Source organism: Onychomys torridus, chromosome 17, assembly GCF_903995425.1.
Source record: "Onychomys torridus chromosome 17, mOncTor1.1, whole genome shotgun sequence".
NCBI lineage: Eukaryota > Metazoa > Chordata > Mammalia > Rodentia > Cricetidae > Onychomys > Onychomys torridus.
Genome location: NC_050459.1, coordinates 7,493,892 through 7,518,649, shown reverse-complemented (window position 1 = coordinate 7,518,649; position 24,758 = coordinate 7,493,892). Strand labels below are relative to the sequence as shown.

Below are 24,758 nucleotides of genomic sequence, written 5' to 3'. Positions count from 1 at the left end.
GGTCTTGGATGCTGATTCAGATCAAGGCAGAGCTCTCCAGAGAACTGTGTTGGACTGTGCTCCACCCTTCCAGGATTCTGGAACCAACTCCTTTATTCTGGTTCTGAGTTAACCCCCAAATAAATTCCTTTAATCATCAAAAAGACTCTGGATTTATCCCATTAGGATAGTCATCAAATTCTCAAGACCAAGTAGAGAGAAACTTAAAAGGTACAAAAACCCACTATATGGTCTGGTTTGATGGTCAGTGGTTCAGGGAGGCAGATCAAGGCAGGACACAGTAGGGATGAAAGGCTGTGGAAGAGGATTTCTGTGATCTTCCAAGAAGAGGGACTGTTACTAACCATGAGAAAGAGGTGTTCCCCTAGCAGTTAAAGGCTGGTAGAATGGATAGACAAGTCTATCTTTCAGCCACATGCTTCTCTTCCATAGAAAGACATGTGTGTGGAGGGCCATTGCATTCCAGGCAGGAAGCCATATTCTCCATGGAGCTGTTACCCTTCCCCAGAGCTGGACCTTCATAGGGTAAAGCCACATGGTCACAGGATTTACAAGAGTGACCTGATTTGCAGCTTTCAAAATTCACCTACTAATAGAGCTAGACATAGCTATATATGTCTACCCATGAAATCCCATCCCTTGAGATGCTAAAGCAAGATTGATCACATGGCAAGACCTTATTTAAAAAAAATCCAAAATCCATCTACCAAACACAGCCCTCTCAGTTCCACTGAGAATCAAAGATATGTATTAGCATGATCTGAGTTAAGGAGGGTAGTTCAGAGTTTGCCTGGGGTGGCCTGCAGTGTAAGACTCCATTTCCAAAGACGACATTGTCTCATGAGGATTATATAGGGCTACCCACTCAGTCTACAAGAAAGGCTCCCAAACACCGCTGGTCCTTCAGCAAAGTCTCAGAACACCTAGCTTCTTACAGGGTGGGGCCTTCCATAAGGCCATTGATATTATTTTACCTCTCCCCAGTGTCTTACCAGTGTGGTAAGATTGCTTGCTACAGGGAACTGTGCATACTTTTGCCACAGAGGGGACTCTGTGAAACTGCTTTGCAAATGGAAAGAGGAGAGGTCAGTGTAAATGTTTACCATCCAGGCTGCTCACATGGGGATGGTAAAACGTGTCTGTGTCTCCTAGCAGGTCTCATATTCACAGAGTGAGGAGCTGAGAGAAGTCACTGACAACCATGAGGATGGAATGGTTTGTATGTGTCCTCTTGCAGAGACCATCAGGATGCTTTGGATCTCCAAGCCCTCGAGTATCAGACTCTGGTTGCTCAGGAGCATCTTAGCAGTTGTCACAGACCCCAGTGTTCACTGTCTTAAGGATAGTACTTTAGCCCTGTGCTGGAGCCCTTCTGGGAGCAAGAGTAGCTCTCTGTTGGTGAGAGACTTCCTAGACTTGCTGAATCTGCTTTATGAACACAGTGGATCGATAGTCCCTGGACACTCTGGGAGACACTGACCTCATATCATCATTCCCCCAGGGGCTCAGAAGAGCAGTTCAGTTGGAGCGCTGTGGCAGTGAGGAGAAGGTGGAAGTGGTTGGCTGTGCTTCCACACAGCCATGCTGTATCGTTGGGAGGTGTGTTGGTCCATGATCCAGGCCTACCTTGTTGTTTTCATTTTGTCTTCTGACTTAGGATACGTTTTCAAAAAAATTCAGAATTTCTGGCAGTCACAGGGAGAATTACATTGAAAAAGTGGAATTTGATAAATCTGGAAGAAAATGATCCATGGTGTCCTTTCAGCTTCACCTGAGTGAAGTTTTTCAAACTTAGTACAACCAAACACATAAGCTCATGGGTAACGAAATAAAAAGGGTGTGCCAGAAATCTATGAAGAGATAGCTCAGAAGAGGAATGCAGGTCCTCCCCTTGTTAATTCTTAAGGAATGAAGAGCCAGCTGCAGATTAAACACCATGCACGCAAATCAACAGCCCCATCCTTAGGAGCATCTCCACGCACAAACCGTGAAACCTACGTGTTTTCCCAACACTCTAGCCACGGGCTTCAGTCAGACTGTCCAGGTATTGTTACCTTCGTCTTACTATTATCTTTTTCTGGCAGCTTTGTTTTTGTCCCCTCTGAGAACTGCATTCCACTCAAACCCTCCTTTTGCCTTTTACTACATTTTGCAAAATAAATGTTAGCATGTATGTGTATACTCCATCGTGTGGCTGTAGGTTTACAAACGTATTTGTCTCTAGTGTCAGGGCGGATCCCAAGGCCTCCTCTTAGAGGTAAGTCGCCATCAGCTCACTTAGCTCTCCACACCTCTGCATGCTACATGTTCACCACCTTGTACCTTTGATCAGCATTTTCCTGCTCGCACCCGAGGCTCGGCTCTTACTGTGTGCTTTTAAAGAAAGCTTCTGGGTATCTTTACCGTTTAATGCAAGTGTTGGGAAACAGAAGTCTTCATCACCTGGAGGCGGCGGACGGTGGGGCTCTGTTGGATGATGGATGAAAGCCCCGAGTGAACACCCAAGTCACACTGAGAAGCCACGCAGGAGGAACAGGCGAGAGAGCAGCCACTGCAATGCAGCAGGCGCCTCTCCTGGCTGTGGCTTCCAGCCAGGCAGCCTGTCACTTGTCATCTCGTCCTCCAGTTCGGCCGAAAGTGTTCGCAGCAGCACCCAGTTGAGCAGAGCCAGATGCGGAGAATCGGAGGACAGCCTTGCCCTTGGGCATGGCTCATATTTGGAAACGCTTTACTGTAATCCTGACTTCACGGACAGTGAGGGAATAACTTACATGAAAAGAACTGACTCAAACCCCCTAGCTGTAAAACAAAACCCTCATTCCCCAAGCCCCGTTACTCTATTTTAAAAACTGTCTTTTGTGCATGTGCATACGTGCTCTACATGTGCACCCTGTGCCAACAGGGGCCAGAAGAGGGGGTTGGATTCCCTAGAACTGGAGTTCCAGACAGTTGTGAGCCACCGCATAGGTGACAGGAATCGATCCTGAATCTTGTGGAAGAGCAGCCAGTGCTCACGAGTCTGAGTCCTCTCTTCAATTCCCCTACTCCTTCGAGGAAGCATATTAGAAAAGTGCAGGGTTTACAACAAGGCCTGTCAGGGGTCCCACCCCAAACCTTTGCCTTTGTTGCTGTGAAATCCCACCATTTTCATAAACTCTCTGAGTTTCTTTATGTAAAACAGAAAAATGCCAATCCAATGCTCTGTGTCAGTATACAGAATGGCAGTCCTCGGTGCCTAACTTATATGCAGCATGTTCAGTATATGATAATCACAGTCAATGTGCCTTCCCCATGAATCCCAGCTGCACACCTGAAGAAGCCAGCTTGGATGGATGTGTCTGCAAGGAGGTAGTCTGTGCAGAGAGAAAACAGACCAACTCCAGCAGGCTTTGCTTACTGCATGCAGCCCTCTCAGTCAGGAGACATTTACAAAGCAATGGTGTTTAACTATGGTTATTGACGTAGCCTGCATGGACTTTCTGAAACTGAGGTATAGCATGTGTACAAACTCACAATCCTGCCTCCACTTCCCTATGGTTGGTATGTGCCACCATAAGTGGCTTTTAGTTCAGAGCCAGGATCTCCAAGAGCCAGGATAAAGACTTTCTGTTCCCCATTCTTTTCCCTCTGGGGTATTGCTTATTCTGACATAACTTCTAATATTCCCCATTGACAGGCATAGGGAGTTAGGGAACTGATTCCATTAACTGAGCAGGGCGGGTCACAGGTGCTCAGAGGACGGTGAGCAAAGACAGCAGGAGCTGCCCTGAGTTCTGTCCTTTGCATAAAAATGATATGTGCTGGCTTCCATATTCCTGGCTCAAAAAGAGTCAGGAAGTAGGATGCTGAGAGCTTATCTGCCCTAAAATCATTCAATTACTTAAAGAGTTTAGGGAAACCATTTGGCTTTCAGATACTATTTTCAAAGAATGCAAGAGTCATCAAGAGAAGAAATCTCTGACATTTGATACTAAAACAATCACATTTCTATAGGCCAGCTGACTCTCCCGAGAACATGGAGTCAGGTGTGGTGATAAATTTGTTTGTGATCTAATAAATAAAGCTTTCCTGAAGATCAGAGTGCAGAGCTAAGCCACTACTTAGCCACAGAGGCCAGGCAGTGGTGACACACACCTTTAATCCCAGCACTTGGGAGGAGGAAGCAGGAAGATCAGGAGTTCAAGGCCACCCTGGGCTACACAAGATTGATCCAGTCTAAAAGAGAAACAGAGACAGGCAGTGGTGGCACACATCTTTGATCCCAGCACTTGGGAGGATCACGCTTTAATCCCAGCATTAGGGAGATGGAGACAGGAAGTGATATGGCTGGGCAGAGAGAGGAATATAAGGCAGGAGGAGACAGGAGCTGAGGTCCCTTTCCGGCTGAGGATTTGATAGAGGTAAGAAGTCTCTCTAGTGGCTGACTCCTTTACTGATCTTCTGTCATTTACCCCATATCTGGCTTGTGCTATAGTCAGGACTGAAACAGACAGGCCTCTTTAATTATACAAGCACAGTGCCGTTCTTGAAAACAATTCACAAATGTTAGGATTGATGTTTAAAATCAACCATGATTTTGTCCAAGGTGTCTGGCAACTTCCATAATAAGAACGGCACATTCTAACCGCTAACTTGTCATGTGGTCCTTCAGATCTCGTTTAGATGCCAGACTATACTGGAGCTACAGTAAAACCTTCGTGCTCTTCTAGACCTTCCTATTTGGAAACAGAAATGCACACGGGATCATGAAAAGAAGATGCAGATACAGAGGAGGACGGCTGGCATCCTGTGCCATCATGTGCATGTGCGTGCATGCGTGTGTGTGTGTGTGTGTGTGTGTGTGTGTGTGTGTGTGTGTGTGTAGGGGGGGTTGTAGTGGAACTCTTGTTTAGAGAGCAGGTTTTGCCTCAGATATTTGCTAAATTACTGAGTTTGGGTTGTCATGGTAATCAGCAGAATGATTTAAACAAGTCTACCCAGAAATAGAAATCACTTGTACTGTATTCATAAAAATCAAAGAAATCTCTTTATTTAATGGAAAGAAAATTCTCAATTTGAATGAAGGGAAACATGGTGCTTTGGGTTACCTTCTCTGATGAACTGCTTGCTAGGACGTCTCTGAACTAAAACACGGAGAAACCACACAGGTTGAGCTCAGAGGTCCTTAGACGGTCATTCATGGGCCCAAAGCAAAGAAAATAATTGAAAAACACCAAACAAACATTCAACTTGTAAGCTCAGAAAACAAAAGAGCAGTTCTCAAAGAGTAGAAATAAGAACACAATAAACCACAAAATAGTTAAAACAACATAGCGTGAGACTTACTTGACAAACACACAAAAAACGTTCTTTTAGAAACAGTTCTTACAGGCTGGTTTTGAGCCAGACCAAAGGTGTGCACAAACCAGAAGAGGCACAAAAAATTACCACTACAGTTATAAATTAGCTGAAAGACCATAAAAACACACCTGCAATGGACAGGGGGGCCTTAATGTGGGTGATTTTGTAGGAAGCATGTGTGACTCAAAAAAGAAACAAAATTACATGGTCACAGTCGATATGCTCCCTGACTGTTGGATGCCATTAGGAACATTGCAGAGAGAGAGGAACACAGAGTGCCCCTTGTATTCATTATCGTGAATTTGACAATCAAGGGTTCTATGAGGGGAAAGAACTAGAACCTTCTCTCTATCACGAAAACAAAAACAAACTAAACCAAACAGAGCTGGCGACCTTACAGGGTGAATGAGTCAATGTAAAAATAAAATGGGGGCTCAAGAGATAGCCCAAGGGTTCCAGGCGATGGCTGTTCTTGTAAAGGAAAAGCTTTGGTTCCCAGCACCTAACTGGGCTCACAACCATCTGTAACCACAGTTCCATGGGAATCTGATGGCTCCTCTGACTTCTGTGGCTACAAGGTACTTCCACACATGTAGGCAAACACTTAATAAAAAACAAAAAAATTTTAAGTAGCTCAAAATATTTTTAAAATAAAAATGGACTTAGTGAGTTATATGTGTGTGTGCATGCCTCTGGCTCTGTGTGTGTGTGTGTGTGTGTGTGTGTGTGTATAACAATAGTAATTAAAGATTAATTAATTAATTAAATGGTAGTTGTCGGGGAAGAGGTTAAATTGACAAATTTAGAACTCATATATGATAGTCTCAAATAAAAATAGCTGGGTGTAGTTGCACATGCGTTAATCCTAGCACTTGGAGGCAGAGGCAGGTAGATCTCTGTGAGTTTGAGGCCAGTCTGATACAATTAAGCCAGTTCTAGGCCAGCTAGGGCTCTGTGACCCCATCTTAAACAAGAAAAATAAATAAACAATAAAACAAATAATGTCTCATTAAAAATTAATTTAAAATACATACATATCAAAGCAAGAAATGAGATGGCTGTCATCACCCATGTTAAAAATGTGGACTGTTTAGATGAAGAGACTTGACATCTCCTCAGAAAAGACGGACCTCCGGGATTTTAGTAAACATGCTGCCGAAGGGCACATCTTGGCACCATTGTTATCATTTTGGAAACAAGACAAGATACGCTATCACACATTCCCCGCTGTGTCTGGCAGTGCCGGTCAGTGCCATAAAACAGTGAGACAAACAATGGGGACAGAGGGAAGAAACACCCTCTTGATTATTTCTCAGAAAACACTAAGCCATTCCATCAGAAATGTTATCATAAGGAAAGTCTGCATAGAATTTAAGATCCCTAGACAGAAGATAAACCTGGGAAACTCTCCATTCAGTATTTCAATAAACTGAAACAACAGCGCAGAGTCCATGGTAGTAACACCCCGTGAAACATCCAGAAAAGAGAAGCAGGGAAGGACACTCTGGGCCAACGGGAAAGCTGCAGGTGCTGCTGATGGAGTGAACAAACTCCAGAAAAATGCCACAAGGCAGAAGCGGTGGCCGAAGACAGACAAGTGCCCCATGCCGCCTGTGGATGTGTTTCTGGGCCATGTCCTCAAAGACTGCTTCATGAAAATCAGAGTGAATACAGAACGTATGGGCAAGAATAAAGATCACCAAAAGCAGGGAGAAGACTGGAATCTATTAACACGAATGTGGTCATTACATATATTATTGATATAGTTTCAATCACATTAAACCCAGGAGGGGACTGAACATGGCTGCTAACAGAGCAGGTCGACTATGAAATCATTTCAATCCCTCATATGTGAAGCAATATTTATGATTTGTTGAAAATCTCAGAGTTTTTAAGGAGAAAATGTAAAATAGCTTTGCAATAAGAGAAGACTAAGAAAAGGACCTGAAGTAAGACTAAACTATGCCATACGCCTGCGACACATCGCCAGGCCACGCTGCATGGCTGCCTTGCTGGAAGAGTCGCTGCTCGGTCAGAGAACTGCAGACTCATGCTCTGACTGTAATCCTGCCACTAAGGCCCGGCCTAGGGGAATCCTGAGTGTGTGTCATAAGCTGTGCACAAGCATGCAGCCCTGCTGGCAATGGAGAAAAATGTGGAAAGTGACTTAGCCATCTGCAGATGAAGTGTCTGCATCCACAGGAATTAATTCAGCAAGTAAAAGCAATTCTTTCCTGATGGGTTGATGTGGTTAAATCTCAAAACCAACATGGAGTTTAAAAATGGAGCACAGAAAATACACCTCAGGCTTGGGCTCCTGTGCTTCTGATCACATCCTGTTCTCATGTAGCTGAAAAAGAAGATGGCTGAGGAGCCAAAGGAATACCCTGGGAAGGGCTGAGCGAGGGCCACACTAGCAAACAATAGGGACCTCTGCTTTTAGCTCTAAGTGTCTGTTCCTTCTGTCCTATTAAAAATGGACCATCAAGCGTTACTCATGCTAACTCTCGGCTGCCTGCCATGGAACTTTGTACTCATCTTGATTATTCAATCTTTTCTAACAAAGAATAAAATACATATGATAACAAAGGATATTACTCATTAAATGGAAAAAAATCCTGAGTGAGATTACCTTCATTTTTCTAACAAATGCACAGCGGGCATTTGATTATTTTTTGAGGCATTTAAAAATTAATAGCGTGAATCCATTTATTGAGAATTAGGTGCCTTCGACAGGATTAACAAAGAATGCACAAACTTGTCTTTTTCAAAACCCGGTGCTTAATTATGTGCTGATCTCTGGATTTTCACTGTGTACATCCTACAGTCTTCCCTCTGCCTTCTGTTTTCCTGGGCTAACTTTATAACTTGCAACTCTGACAGTTTAAATCTTCACCGTCATTTTAGTAAAGTATTGCAAGGGGAAAGTCAGAGTTCATATGGAAAGCAACGTTTCCGTCAGGTTTTTATACACACCTTGCTCTCTAACTTTCACACTGTTTCCTATTTTTGTATTTCTTACATAAGGGTAGACAGTGCTTCCTTTCCTGGGACATAACAATCACAAAATGTCAAATGCAGGTCAAATGAGAGTGGGGGAGGAAGGCAAGTGACTGTCACTCACCACATGGTGTGGTAGCTTGAGTGGCAATGGCCCCATAGGCCCATGTTTGAATGCTCGGTTCCCAGTTAGTGGAACTGTCTGGGAAGGATTAGGACCTGTGACCTTCTTGGAGAAGGTGTGGCCTTGTTAGAGGAGGTGTGTTGGAGGTAGGTTTTAGGGTTTCAAAAACCCATGCTAGACACAGTCTCTCTCTCTCTCTCTCTCTCTCTCTCTCTCTCTCTCTCTCCCTCTCTCTCTCTCCCTCTCTCTCTGCCTTTGACTTGGGGATCTGATATGAACTCTCAGTTATTGCTCCAAAACCAAGCTTGCATGCCATTATGTTCCCTCACCATGGTGATCACAGACTCACCGGATCTATAAGCAGTTACATGATTTCTCTTATTAGTTGCCTTATCAGCCTCAGCACATGGAACAAATTATAAGGCGAGGCAGTGACCTCATGCCTCCTGGAGAAAGCCCTTGTGGTTAATATAGCAAGTTGAGCCCTTCCTCTCTGTCCCCACTCCTCAGCATTCCCAGGGACATGGGAGCTCCTGTGCTCTTCTTCTTTCTGTGGACCATACACTGATATCTACCATCTCCTCTGCTCAGGTCCTGTGCTGGCTAATTTGGCTAATTTTATATCATCTTGACACAAGCTAGTCACCTGAGAGGAGGGACCCTCAATTGAGGAACCTCTTTTGTAAGATCATATGAAGGCCCATAGTCTCATATGTTTGACTACATCACCTCCAGTTGTTGGTGTCCAGTTGATCAAGCTATTGGGGAAGGATTAGGAGGTGTGTGTGGTAATATATTTTGTACCCTAATAAAATTTGCTTGAAGATCAGAGAACAGAACAAGCCACTATATTAAACATAGAGGCCAGACAGTAGTGGTACAACACCTTTAATCCTAGCACTTGGGAGGTAGAGATCTGTCTAGATATCTGTGAGTTCAAAGCCACCCTGGACTACGTGAGATTGATTCAGTCTAGGAGAGAAACAGAGCCAGGCAGTGGTGGCACACAACTTTAATCCTGGCACTTGAGATCTCACACCTTTTAATCCCAGTATTTGGGAAGCACACACATCATTAATCCCAGCACTGGGAAGGAAGTAATGGCTGGGCGGAGAAAGGTATATAAGAGTGAGGAGACAGGAACTGAAGGCTTTTTCAGCTGAAGAGCTTTTGGCTGAGGACTCGAAGGCTTTCAGTCAGAGGATTTGTGGAGTTGGTGAGATGAGATGTGGCAGCGGCTTGTTCCTTTGTCTCTCTGATCTTTCAGCATTAACTCCAATTAACTCCAATTTATTAAAAGACTGATTTAGCAATTCAAGCAACAGGTATGGCCTTGTTGGCAGAAGTATCATGGGGGTGGGGGAGTCGGGGGAGTGGGCTTTGAGGCTTCAAATGCCCATACCCTTCCCAGTTAGCTCTCTCCGCCTCTAACTATGTCTCAACATATGAGCTCTCAGCTACGGCTCGATACTTGCCTGCCTGCTGCCCACCATGATGGATAAGCTCTTTCTTTTATATGTTATCCTGGTCACAGTGTCTCTTCACAGCAGTAGAATCATAACTAAGACACAAATGAAGTGCAAGAGTCTTTTCTACACCTCCAGGGAGCAGGGTGGGGTGGAGGGCTGGGTCATCCAGGCTTGGCTCCATGCTTTTGACACAGAAAAATAAAAGTAAAAATCCCTCTAAATAGGAGCTACAGGCCTATGTCATTTGCATCAGCTGGAGGTGAGGCTAACGAAGCTCTGACTCTCAGCAGGCTGGGAGAGCAAGAGGCGGCCTGGGAGGCAGACTATGCTTACACTGATGTATGTTCTGTTCGTGGTCTAAAACATATTAGCATACTTTTATTATATTATACTATTCTAATTTTCCCATTCTGCTACAGTTGCTTTGTTTTTTGTTCTTCAAGACAGGGTTTCTCTGTGTAGAGAACTGGAATTCGCTCTGTAGCCCAGGCTGGCCTCGAACTCACAGAGATGCGCCTGCCTCTGCCTCCCCAGTGCTGGGATTAAAGGCGTGTGCCACTGCCCCTGACTGATTACGTCAGTCTTTAATAGTGATGTTGTTGTCTACTCCACTCATAGCCGAGAAAGAGCAACATCCCTAGAAAGGATTAACGTCAGAAAACTGTGGCGTTCAAACTTATTTTCCTGAGAGAAAGGCTTTGGAAGGACTGTGAGGGAGGCCCCCATTTCACTTTCTCATTTACCAATCCCTTAGCAATGAAATGTGCCTGTTTTAATTTTTAGCTATTACACAGGATTTTACCCCAAGGGCTCTAGTTTACATCTACTTTGTGGATGATAAAATTTTAAAGAAATAAGAAGGATGGTTGCTACAGAGGTTCTGGTGTTCTTGTTGCTATTGTTATTAGCTCTTTCTACCTCTTTGCATCAGGTCACTTTGAATTAATTAAGAATTAATAAATGGTCCCAGTATGCTTCAATTCTGACCTGCTTCTACTGTGGTCTAAAGCTTCCAGAGACAGCCATACAGATGTCAAGGTCACAGCAGACAGGAGCCCAGGAAAAGCTCACATTAATCTTCCAGGCAAACACAGAGACAGTGTATGTTCATCTCAATTAACTAGTCACCAAATGTCCCCTGCCTGACACCACAAGGTTTCCTCATAGGAAGAAGTCTTCATGGAATTCAGAAAGAGAAAGTACAATTGTTTCTTCATAATATGTTGTGGGGTATTTGTTTAACTATGGAAGATGTGTTGCATTTGTTTAATCATGTAAAGATGTCTTTATTTGGGAGCTGGTTGGTGACCCAAAGAGAAGACCAACTACAATAATATACCCATTTTACTTTAGGAAATGAGGTGATCATTCCAAGAGAATGCATTGGTTTGTGTTGACTTTGCTTGGCTCCGCCCACAGTATCTTAAAGTTGATGCTGTACGCATCCACTGGCCAGCATCCACTCCCCTGGAATTTTCACAATAAAATGCAGTGTGAAATATTCCCACCCCAGCATTTGGGCGTGCTTGTGACCTTTAACCACCAGGATATAAGAGTTTTAAATCCTTCATCTTCCACACAATTGTAATACTTTCAAACAAATGGGGACTGGTACATACCACAAACCTGTTGTGAGTTTATGCAAACATATCTGACCTTTCTCATTCAAAAAGTAGATCTTTAGAATACGAAGAGCCTGGGAATTCCTAAGAGTTAGAACTGCTGCAGATAAAACTTTCCCTTGTTTTGCTCAGGATTTAAACCCAACTCTTGGGTGATTGTTGGGAAAAAAAAGTTAATGATTTCAAGGAGGTACCATCTCTTAGAGGCAGAGTGTGTAACTATAATTTCATTTCTCATTCTCCACGAATCCTTTCTTCATGTAGTTGCTTACAAAGAACAGCAAAAGCTAAGGCTGCCATCCCCCCTTTCCATTCCAACACACCAAAGTATCCATGGTAAAGGAGGCCATGTCTCCTCTCTTTAACGTATCTGTTTCCAATCATATAAATTTAAGACTCTGCAGGATTCAAATGTCAAGTGGAAATTTTCTAGAAGTTTCTGTGTCCCCAGGTTTATGCATTAATTAAACATTAATTGATCACCATCCACGTGAGCAAGGATGCTAATATCTATCTACAGGGTTAATTTGGTAAACTTCGAACACGGGTGCCAGCCGTGAATATCATAACATTTATGGGTTGTGACATCTCATTTCTACTGTCAGCTTGATCAAGAACCGCACAGGGGACATTAGTAAGGTACACCTTTGGATGTATGTCTGTGAGACTGAGGAAACTCTCCCAAATTTCCCCTTTCTCTGCCTCCTGACCCACTGACTGGTGAGCAAGGTACCTTTGGCCAAGCTGCTCCCACCCCAGCTTTCTCTTCCATGCTGGAGTGTATCTCTTCCAAACCCAAACCAAGAGTAAACCTTTCCTTTCTCAAGCTTTCTCTTAGGAATTGCATCATGGGGAGGGAAGGGCTAGCAAGGCAGAAGACCACAGATCAACTCTAACTACACACTTGAGCTGCCCTAAGCTCTTATAGCAGCTTTGAACACATGGCGTGCTGAGCACGGAGACTCTGCACAGGAACATTTGAGGGACTCTAATATCCCTTAGTTCAAAACCTGAAATGTCTATACTCATAACTTTCCCATTAATTGGTGTTAATTTTAATATTTTCCAAAAATAATGGCTTAATTCAGAATTTGGTAAAGAACTCTAAGACAAGAGAAAATATTTCTCAGAGAGTTTCATTCAAAGACAAGCCTTCCTGTGAAGACTTCTGAGTGCAATTTCACTTTCAGATGTCTGCTCAAGGTCATCACCAGTGACAAGAATAATAACAGAGTTTTTCATTGACAAAATGCTGTGGAAATCCATAATTTTTAGGTGATCAAATAGCTCTGAAAATCTCTACTAGAGATGATTAAGGGTATGAACCAAGAGGATTGCCACAGAGACCCTTTGTCAATAACCCATGGAGTAAGTAAGGAATCTCAAGGCAGACTTAGACACATTATCATAGTGTTTCTGAAAGAGACACATGTGGGTTCTCAACCAACTCCTGAGCTTTAGATATTCTTAGACATCTTGTTCCTAGATTCATAAAACTTCCATTCTTCTCAGTGCACAAAAGGCCACATCTATACCTTCATTCTAGAGAGAACACATTTGCATATCCATGCATGAGAGACAGTTTGATTCATCCATCAGTGCTGGAGGGTGGGGAGGTGGGATGGGGGCTTTTATTTCTAAAGCATAATCACTAATACCCTTCCAGTGAAACTAGCTTGCTCAAATGAAGTCTGAATGAAGCCTACCCCTGGGCTGTGTTGTAATAGGAAGCATCTCTCTGAGGTAAGGCCTAAGTTATGTATGGCAGAATAGCCCAGGGCTCAACATCCACAGCCCCTGCATTGTGTGTGACTGACTGGGTCACACTCGGGTCAGCGGGCCCACAGCTCCTGACTTTGTGACACAGTGACATAGGCACAACCATCCACAACTCCTACCTTCTATATTCATCTTGATTCTGGAGGCAGCAGTTCACGGTGTTTATCAGAAAGCCAAACAAACGACCATACAGTGACTTGGCCAAGAGATCACGGTAGAATGCAGCCATCTGTGTGGTGTGCCGACGAATTATCATGTCTCCTGGAATAGCAGAAGGCGAGGAGGTATAAGGACAAGCGGTCCCCTCATATTAGCAGCCAACACAACTGCATGTCTCATTCATTCTCTGTGGCATCCACACACATCTGACCATGTTAAAAACGACCCTGAAAGCACCTGTCAGTTATCACATCCGATGAGCTTCAGGTACCTTGGCTTACTATAACTTCTGACAACGCTGTTGCCCCTCTCCACAGCTGAGACATTTCCTCACAGGTTGAGAGTTAACTTGGGGTCCTGTGAGTGAGTTTTCTGATAACAGCTCCCTGCTGGGCATTGAACTAGCCTGGGACATTTGAACACTTTCCTGTCTGGAAAGTAATGGTAAAATCAATCACAATGTATTTGTGGAGCTAGGGGACAAGACGGGCCTTCAGGAGGAAGTATCTGTCATTCTCCAAAGAAGAGATGGAAATCATGAGAGAGAATTTCCGGAATGAAAAGGCCAGTGAAGGGACCCAGGGAAGAGAGTTAGGGTGGCCTGCGGCACAGGCAGAGCTGCTGCAGACAGCGAGAAATGGGGGTTAGAATTTTCATCTGGGGCCTTGGCCAACACAATGCATCCTTGAGTCTCAGGCTGAGCAGAAGACAGGGACAGGAGAGTCCCTCCAGTCTGAAAGAGAGAGGAGCAGCCACTGAGACAAGATAGAACTGCACAACCTTGAGAGAGCAAGGTCAAGGCCATGGCTGAGGAACAGCACACGAAGGCAGCTTAAGAGATGTCGCCACCATGTTTCCCAGGCTAACATGGTTGAGGAGTTCTGCAGAGTGGCCAGCGTGGTGGGGGAGGGCGGTGTGAGCAGAGGAAACCAGATGGTCACATGATAAGGGACAAGTGAGTTTAACACGTCTTCAGAGACACTCTATACAGGGGCCTGCATCTGGAGAGCATCTCAGTGCTTAACGTGGCTGGGTGCAGAGGTGTGGATGGAGACATGGCTAGGAGAGACCATGAACAGGGGCCTGGATGTCCAGCCTCCAGGGAGGAGCTAAGGAAATGGGTATCTTTCAAAGACTGTTGACCACAGGTGAAAGCACACTTGCATTCCGTTTTGTCGTTCCTACAAAATGAGGGAAAATGAGCAACGTCCAGATGAAAACATCAACAGAGTTTCCTATCATGATCCAGGTCAAGAAACCAAGAAGGCAGTGAGAATGGGGGCTATTCATGGGGTCACGGGGATCTGATCTACTCAGTAGAGAAGGAAGAGCTGTGAGCGGAGACAGCGCTACCTGGGGAGCAGCTGGGTGGATCGGAGTAGTGTGGAGGGGGATTCTAAGAGGAAGAGGTCAATAGCCAAGTGATAAAATGCCTGCAAGTGAGCCCCACCATAGCAGGTGAGTTCAGTGTAGTCAGGGACTGGGGAGCAAGCAAGACAGACCCCCCCCATAGCAGGTGAGTTCGGTATAGAATAGCGTAGGGGGGAGGCAAGCCCTCACATCTATGAAGAGGAAGGTTGAAGAAGGGCATCAATCCTGAGTTTGCAGTAGATAACTGAAACACACCTAGGAGAACCAGTCTGCTTGTGCACTGAGCAGGGCCATGCACCACACCAGGGACTGTGCGTGGACAGAGAAGCTTTGAAGCCGACCTGTAAAGGGAGACAGCCTCTTGCTGCTGGCTTGGCATTAACCCCTTTTAATCTGAGGAGAGAAATAGTTATGCCCACCTCGTGACCATTTGTGAGATCAAGAATGACAACATTCGGAATACTTGGCACTATGCCATCTACTCATAAACACCCAATAAATGACAGCTCCCCTTATGAGCAGAAAAGGCAGAGAGAAGCCTGCCCCATCCCCACAAAAGGTCCGTGTTTTACGATAATAAATCCTCTTAGATTGATGGCTTTGTTTTTCTGAACTGACAGGTTGATTAGGAAGAGAGCTAGTTAATCAGAATGATCTCCCAGGAGCATGGCAGTGCTCCTGTACAGTAAAGGGGGACCAAACAGGCTCCTTACACTCTCTTTTGGCGGCACTTGATCCATACAGTTTCCCCATGTGGAGACAGGCATAGATTATTTAATTTCCCTACTTGAAAGAAGCCCAGGAATTGTACAAAGGTAAAAGTCAGATTGCACAAAGATTTACCTTTTAAATACTGAATATCAGTTGTTAAGGCGGATGCCAGCTCATCTGTCGATACTTGCAACATGCCAGCCACTGAAATCAAAACAGGCTGTAAATATGAAATCACTGTGCATTTTGACACCAGGAACACTGTGCTTTATAGACATGCTTCATGCAGACACATTCAAAAGGGGGAAATCAACTTCTACTTTCCAGGTTAAACTTATCTAGAGAACTCTTTAGTACTCCAGACATTAAAGGGAGCTCATGTCTCTCTGGATTCAGTCATGACACATTTTTTGTCTTCATTACTCTCATAGTACTGGATTAATTTTTCCCCAAATTTCTTATTAAATAACTTTGAAACAGGTGAAATAGGCTGTTGATTGAAAACTTGTAGTTTAAGAGTATTCTCAAAAAGTAGGCCTGGCTAGAAAGGCAATGTCAAAGAAGAGAGAGATCTTGAACAGGCATTTAGAGGGAAGTAATTGTGTGCATAATGTTTAGCTAATGGTCTGGTCTCTAAATATTGTTGGGAGAGTGGTGGGGGCAGAGACTATTTAGGTAATTTCACAAGAACTCACACCCCTCTGCTGTCAGGGTGGTCTGCAGAATGAGAACATGAAAGCGCATTTATAGTTACCCCTGAGCCCTTTAGAGGAAAGAAAGAGGTTCTCCCCTCCCCCATGACTTCAGCCCTGGGAAGTGATTATTCCAGCTGGCTTTTTGTACTGTGTCTCCATCTACCGGCAGCTCTGTGAAATCGCACAGCAGCGATGTCCCCCGGCAAGGTGGTGCTCCACTGACCTTGTTCCAGAAGCCGGAGGTCAGAGACAAAGGCAGAGTCAGCTTCCGTCAGTGCCGTGAACTGGATGTCTCCCAGGTGCAATATGGCCGCTAGGATAACAAACAGGTTCTCCACCTCCTGGGTGTTGACAGAGAACAGACAGAATTGCTTAGAGAAGGGGACTTCTCTAGAAGCCGAAGATGAGCACCGTGTGCTCTCCACTCTTCAGACCCACCACGCTCCACGAAACTGCCGATGTGGGCTCAGAGATCAAATCTCCACACAATGTGCATTGCCCTTAAACCGGTGCTGCTGTTCTGATACGAATCAGCGGGTTCTGGGTAATCATCGTTCCAAAAAAATTAGTGATTATAGTCCAAGCTCTGACAGGAAACACCCCTGCGGTCCCAAGCTCTCTGTGCACAGAAGGTGCAGAAAGCAGGGGAGGAGGGTCTGGAAGCCTGGAAACTGTACAAAGGAGGAGTCAGACCTGAAGTTGGGAACTGTCATTTTCTCATCTTTAAAGCGAGAGCCTGGAGACATCCATCTCAAGGAATGCCTAGGTGTGGCGTTCCACAACTATAGCAGACAGCAGCATTTCCCTTGAGCTCTCCCTTGTGTTACAGAGCAGCATTTCTACAGCACAACACATGTCCACCTCTTTAGTAACATGCATACACCTTCCTTCAGTGCTCTGCAAGCTGGGCACGTCTGGACATACAGGCAAGGTGGATCTGGGCTGCTCTCAAGGCTTTCATGATTCAGTGAGGGAGGCAGAGCTATGAAAATTCACTACACCCCACAAAACAATGTGGTGGATTTGCATCAGGAAAACCTCCCTATGGGAGTTGGAGCTCTGGGATCCTACCTCTGTCTGCAGTGGGCAGTCATGCCCTTCGAGGCCTAGTGAGCTTGTCTGTTGTGAGGGATGGGATGCAGAGGTGGATCAATCTCAAAGGACCATCATCCCTTGCAGATTTTGCTCCAAAGGCCACACCTGCCCAGAAATACTGTTCTTTGTCCAGAGGCCATCACTCCAAAGTGGAATAACTTTTATTCCCCGCATTACTTTAAAGGCTTAGGATAAAGGGAAGGACATTGGGCTTTTTGCTAAAATCATATACATTTCTGTCAGCTACACCAGTCAGCAGGTGTGTTTTGCTTGCCCTGCCTTTGAGGATCAAGTGTGGAATTTCAAAGCTATGTTTCCAAGCGAATGGTATTTTGGTAAAAGTCTCCTGCCCCTGTCTGTGCTCCTGTTCCCTAGGGGATCTAGAAACTCTGTGTCAGGAAGGAGGAATAAGAAAAAAGACACCACAGAAGCCTGTTCAAACACAGAGCATGCAAGTGGGCGGGGCCAGGAGAGAACAAAATGTAGACACCACCAGACTACCTCTCCTTCCTAGAGCCCCAGGCTCTGAAAGGCGGGGGTTCCTGCCAAGCAAAATGCCTCAGTGAACCCACTGAGGGTGAGTCATTTGCCAACTTTCTTGCAAGCTTCTGCCTGCTCCTCCCGCCCCGCCCGCCCCGCCTGTCCCTGCTAGCAGAGACTGTGGGCAAGGGTGACAGAGAGCCTTCCAAAAAACAAAGGCGCTCATACTTCAGACTATATTTAGGAGCAAGAACTGTGGGCATACCAGGGCCCCCAGTAACCTCTTGTTAATTGTTCCTGAGGACTTGGCACAACCCCAAATACTTCCATATTGAGAGCGTGGAGATGACACATCCAGAAAACAAGAATGAGCATCCTCGTGGGGCTCAACCATTCATGTCTAATTCTCAGGACCAGCCCTGTGCAGAGCAGTGACCTATAACCACATGGTTACTTAAATTTAAATTCATATTGTAAGATATGAAAATTTAACTTCCTCAGTCTCATTAGCCATGTGTGAAGTGACCAGATAGGGCTAGCAGTCCCAGGCAGTTTGGCAAGGGCCACAGGGCCTTTCCATTGTCTTGGAAATGGCTGTGGCACAGAGGTGGGCTAAAACTTTGCGTGCATCCTCTCGCTTCCTAGAGAAGGTACTTAAGTAAAGTGATTACATTAGTTTGCAGGGTGACCATTTAACAGTCCACAGTTTCTTTAGACCGGCCAGGTTCCGCATGAGTCAATCAACACAGTTCCTTGGTTGGCTCGAGGTACATATGTGAAAGGGTTTTTCTATTTCTATTGACAATGGCAGGGCTGGAGAGATGGCTCAGTGGTTAGAACTGACTGCTCTTGCAGAGGACCTGAGTTTGAATCCCAGCACCTACAAGGTTACCCATAACTTATGTAACTCCTGTTCTAGGAGACCCCATGCCTCCTTCTGTCCTCCATGGGCACTGCATACAAGCAAAACACCCATACACATAAAATTAAATTTAAAAAGAGGAAAAAAGGAAATAACATTCATGTCCTTTTACTGTGTGTTCTCCAGTATCTGCCTTCCTGGTACCTACCCCCTATTTGTTTATCCCCATCCCTACTGGACAGTAAGCCCCGGAGGCCAGACAGAATCCCGTTCTCTGCTGAAACATTGTCAAGGCCAGCAACAACCAATGGGCTACACTGAGGCTCAGGACACAGTTTGGGATGAGTGAGTCTTTATAAACTGGTGGAGGCTGGTTTTCTGTGTAACACCCCCATGAGAAGACTCACCAGGCTGCTGAAGCCAATGACATTCAGGGCATGTTTCAGAACTACAAGTCTCTCCTTGTTCAGTGAACGCTCTGCTGTGGACACATCTTCCTGCATGCCTTGGTTCAGATACCTGTTAAAATAAACATGTGGCATTAAGGCTTGCACTCAGACACAAATGTGAAAGGTTACCCCATCCACACCTGATCTCTGTCATAATGGAAATCACCTGGACGTTGTGTCCCCAGGTGTTTACAAAACTACACGGGAGCATGTGATGTTTCGGGAAAGACAGTGATTGTTGTCCCAGAACACAGTCACACTGTGGACACAGGGCTCACCTTATCTGAACCCTTCTTGGTGAGGAGAGACAGTCACCAGCTGTGAACTTCATATAGGAAGTTGGCAGGAGTCAGAACAGGCAATGCAAGTCACATTTGCATGGAGGATGCTTAATGTATACTAATGTATTATCCCTGCTTGCCAGGAGCATTTCATTTTAAGGTTGCTGATTAATTCCCTTCACTTGACAAACACAGAGGCATCGATTACCAAATGCAGGCATGCTAAAAAGCTGAAGACACAAAGACAAAGGTCTCTTCCAGGAAACTCAGCAGGAACAAATTAGGTACCCAGGGCAGAGGAGAGGAGAGCTAGCCACAACACAGCAGAGCTGAGCCCTGGGTGTAAGATGCTTGTAAATGTGGGGGAAGCAGGCAGGCACCTGGAGAAAAGGCTGCAGAGGAGAGCATAAGTGAGCGTGGGCCTAGTTTGCAAGCAATGCCCACGTCCCGAGAACATGCAGCGGCACATATGAAGGACACAAGCAATGCCCACGTCCCCGAGAACATGCAGTGGCACATATGAAGGACACAAGCAATGCCCACGTCCCCGAGAACATGCAGTGGCACATATGAAGGACACAAGCAATGCCCACGTCCCGAGAACATGCAGTGGCACATATGAAGGACACAAGCAATGCCCACGTCCCAAGAACATGCAGTGGCACATATGAGGGGACACGAGATTAGTCATGAATGATGTGCACAAGGAACACAGGTCAACAAAATGAGAAGCCAGGGTGAGAAAAACAAAGATTGCCAAGGAAGGAGGAACAGCTAGGGTTCTGAGCATCTGGCGAAAGAGTTCTAGTTATGTTTAGCAAGAGCTCTTGTGGGGCTAGAAACAGAAGAGAGGTGTCAGGTTAGGAGTTCAGGAGTGACCTGGACCTCCAGAGGAAAACTCCCTGAAAAGAGATGAAGGGACTAAGGCAGGGGGCCTCTAGGTACAGGCAGAAGTCAGGGGAGGCTGAGGCAGGGGAGGGGCTGGGGCAGAGGGGGTAGGCTGGACTGGGCAGGGGAGGGGCTGGGGCAGAGGAAGAAAAAAGCATTTATGATGTTTTGTCCTGGTGTCAGTGTCCTTGGAATGGTGAATCTATTCCATCCACCAGGTATCATTATCAAGGGGGGAGGTATCTTTTGTGAGAAGGCCTCATGTTTGATCAGTCACACCAAATTTAAACTAAACTGTTAAGGTTTAGGCCACAGCCAGAGAAATAACAGCTTTAATGATCTGGAACTCAAAAATGGCAAGAAAAGACACATGAAAACCTTCCCGGTACAGAACTCTGAAACCACTTGAGAAGATAAACTCACAAAGTAGGAGACATTGAACAAATGAGGCTATCTTCTCCCCATAGATTCTGCACATGAAGAAAACATGTAATTTTTGAAAGCAGAAGGAAGATTACTCGGGAAAAGTATAAAGGCATGAAGGAGGATAACAATAATAAGCTCAGTGTTCATTCTACACAAACCTGAAGATGCCAGAAAGGGTCATGGGAAAGAGATGGATGGATGGATGGATGGATGGATGGAGATAGGTAGGTATATAAAAAGACAGACAGATGGGTGACAGATAAGCAGATTTAACAGGAGGTAAGTAGATAGATAGATAGATAGATAGATAGATAGATAGATAGACAGATAAACAGAAAGATAGATGGATGATGGACAGATACATGATAAACAAATGACAGGCAGATAGGTGAATGAGAGACAGAAGAGCAGTAGATAGATTATAGAGAGATGACAGATGATAGGTAAATGACAGCTGATAGAATATAGATAGATGACAGATGTTACAAACATAGATGATAGATAGACACATAGACAGAAAATAATCTAGGTATGATGGCATCCTTACATGCCTGAGTCCCAAGATACTAGGACAAAGTGACTGAGGATTTTGAGGCAAAGACCACTTCACACTTCATAGCAGCAGAGCAGGGACAAAGTGAATCTGGCAACTTAATGACACTCTGCCTCAAAGTAAAAATTAAGAAAAAAGCCAAGGCTGCAGTTTAGTGGTGCCACATTTACCTTGTGCACACAGGTTGTGGGTTTAATACTCACTTAATGAAAGACAGATAAACAAACAACAAATAAACAAATATCAGAGTGTGGTAGCACACACTTAGAACCCCAGTACTTTGGAACTGAGGCAGCAGTATCAGGACTTTGAGCCTAGCCTTGGGTAACTACTGAATGAGAGGCCATCCTGGACTACATGAGATTCTGTCTCAAGAAAACAATCAGCCAAATGAACATGAATATAACGGTCCTTATAATGTTATAATGAATATAATGCTTCTATCCAAATTTGAAAGACCTTCACATTGTCTGTCATATCTAGAATGATAAACCAGAAACATATTTCATAATTCTCAGCAGCCTGTGCCGCATCATGAGAGAGTTGGTGATAAAAAATTACATGTTTACATTTTATTTATTAAGGGTAGTAATTTTCCCTTTGACATCTCTCATTATGAGACCACACACCAAGGCACAGGAATACTTGAAAAGTATGTCTGGGGAAATAGCCAAACCGAGTATCTCCAAGGAGACTTGACTCTGAGGAACATTTAAACCCCGCTTTACTCTCTAGATGACGGAGTGAGCTCACAGGAGACTAAACCGAACAGAAAGCTCCCATTTCTGCCTCACAGTGGCTGGGGGCTCCTGTGCTTTCCACACTCAGAGTTTAAGGCATGTGAGGATTTCCTAGGTAGGTGGGAAATCAGCCGCATGTCCCACCACTGACAACACCCTTTATTAAGTAAGTAACTGATCCAATTACAGTAAGGGAGTTTTATGAGAAACTCTAGCAACATGGAATACCTTTTTCTGTCACAGTTTCAGCTTTTCCCTCAAACAGAAATAATAAGCATCAGCCCAAACCTCAGGGGTCCACATGGCCTTCTTTGGTAACAGGAGCCAAGGACATCAACACAGACCCTGGCTGCAGTAGGGCCATGGATCCTGACATGGCCCTCAGCTGCAGTTCTGGCCTGCACATCACCATGGCACCAGGTAACAGCACCGGCCACTCAGATCTATATGACCCTGGCTGCAGTGTGGCTCTTGGACACCAACATGGGCTCAGGTGGCTGACCTGACCCTGGGCAACCAAATGGCCCTCAATTGCAACAGAAGTGGGGTGGCCCCACTGGCCCAGACTGACCAGGTCAGCTGCCACCCAGGCCTCCATCCAGGGCCTTGGGTTGGCCCACCCCGCCTTCTATCTACCCCATCTGTGCCCTGCTGGAGCTCATGAAGGGACTGGTCCTGTGGAATTATACTAAAGGATCTTCATGACTCAGGTGGCCGAGGGCTATCAAAGAGGAGTTTCAGTGAGGGCCCAGGGGTGATGGTGTATCAGAAACCAGAGGCCTGGAACCAGACCAATGACTCATGGCAATGAACATTCACAAGTAAGGTTAATTGGACAAGAGGGTCTACTGTGTGACACACTGAGGCTCCCAATACACTAAGAGGAATGAAGAGGGGTGCATGATGTGAAATGCCCAAAGAATTAATGAAAAAAAAATGTGTTTTAAAAAAGCTCCATGAAGTGTTAGAGCCCAGGAGCAAGACCCCTCCACTAGTCAACGTGTTAGAGCCCAGGAGCAAGACCCCTCCACTAGTCAATGTGTTAGAGCCCAGGAGCAAGACCCCTCCACTAGTCAACGTGTTAGAGCCCAGGAGCAAGACCCCTCCACTAGTCAATGTGTTAGAGCCCAGGAGCAAGACCCCTCCACTAGTCAACGTGTTAGAGCCCAGGAGCAAGACCCCTCCACTAGTCAACGTGTTAGAGCCCAGGAGCAAGACACCTCCACTAGTCAACGTGTTAGAGCCCAGGAGCAAGACCCTCCACTAGTCAATGTGTTGGAGCCCAGGAGCAAGACCCTCCACTAGTCAACGCGGGATCTGAGCAGCTGCTTTCTGTCCTCCTTTCCTGGTGCTTCTCTGATCAGAGTTAGCTAAATCAGCTGATCCAAGCATGGTGGGAGGCCCTCAGCTGCAGCTCTGGCCTGCACATCACCATGGAACCAGGTAGCAGCTCAGGCCACTCACCCCCTTTTCTTACAGACCAGCCGTGTCTAAACTGTACCCAAGGTGCTGCATTAGTGATGCAGAGCACCTCATTCCTGACAACTCCAGTTGTTCAGCTATTTGTAGAGAAGCTGTCACTGTACCCTTCCATAGAAGATTCCTGTGTGCTGTGGTTCTTGGGTGGTGACAATATTGCTCCTGGGGACATTTGGCCATAGCTGCACACATATTTTTTTTCCTGTCACTGTAATAACCTCCTAGACACTGGGAATATCACTCCACATCCTAGGATGGGCATGATGGACCCTTGCCAGAAGGGAAGGAGCCGCGTCAGCTGCAGCACTACTTACTTACATGAGCAATGCATCTGCCTGAAGTTACGTAGAAGAAGATCCATTCAGTGACGATGCACCATCATGAAAATGTCTCTTACATCCTAAGAGACTGGAACTTTCGCTGGGCCCCACAGACAGAGTTAATAATGCACCTGAAGTTGCTTTAGACTTGGTGGCTATCCTACTGTGTGCTCAGCCTGATGGTTCAACCTACTTCTAAGAGGACTGTGGTGATATTTTATTTGTGCTGAAATGTTATGTTTTATTTGTATGTTAATAAATAATGTTTGCCTGGAGATCAGAGGTCATAGCCAGCCATAAACGGAAGTCAGGAGGTGTTAGCACATGCCCTTAATCCAATCACATGGCAGGCAGAGTCTCTGTGTGGTCAAGGGCACAGTCAAGTGTGGTGACACATGCCTTTAATCCCAGTACCGACCATAGAGATCTGGAGGTCTATATAGACAGGCGATAGACAGGCAGTGATGAGGAAGTGATGAGGCTGGGCTTAGAGCTAATGAGAAGGCCAAACAGGAAGACAATTAAATCGAAGGTTAGACAGGAAGAAGCTCTCTCTGGGGAAGCAACAGCTAAGAGGTGGCAAAAAAAGGTAGCCGTGGCTCTTGGCTAGTTCTCTGATCTCTTTGGCTATTACCTCCGTATTTGGCTCTGTATTCTTATTTAATAAGACTGTTCAGAAATTCGTCTACAGAGGACCACATAGCAATCAGCCTTCCTTGCCTTGGATTTCCCATGCAATCAACTTTGACAACCTAAGCTAATACATAGCCGTATCTTAAGTCATGTGCTCTCCCTGCCTCTGACCCCCAAAACAATGCATGTTTGTATGCATGTTATGGTAATAAATGCTGGAACCAGGAAAAAAAAGAGAGAGAGAAATAACAAGTGAATAAAAAGGGGATAATTGTGGCTTTA

General features: G+C 45.3%; 1 protein-coding gene across 4 annotated transcripts in view; it reads right to left on the bottom strand.

Moving 5' to 3' along the window:
• Nucleotides 1-24,758, bottom strand: part of Myo16 (myosin XVI) — a 473,339-nt gene that overhangs the window by 174,041 nt on the left and 274,540 nt on the right. For all 4 annotated transcript variants that reach the window (XM_036166675.1, XM_036166674.1, XM_036166671.1 and 1 more), the window contains 4 exons: nt 19,115-19,226; nt 16,494-16,611; nt 15,708-15,779; nt 13,454-13,595 (listed from right to left, as the gene is read on the bottom strand). In XM_036166675.1, the coding sequence (XP_036022568.1) occupies nt 13,454-13,595; nt 15,708-15,779; nt 16,494-16,611; nt 19,115-19,226 (444 nt within the window). The remainder of the gene's footprint in view (nt 1-13,453; nt 13,596-15,707; nt 15,780-16,493; nt 16,612-19,114; nt 19,227-24,758) is intronic.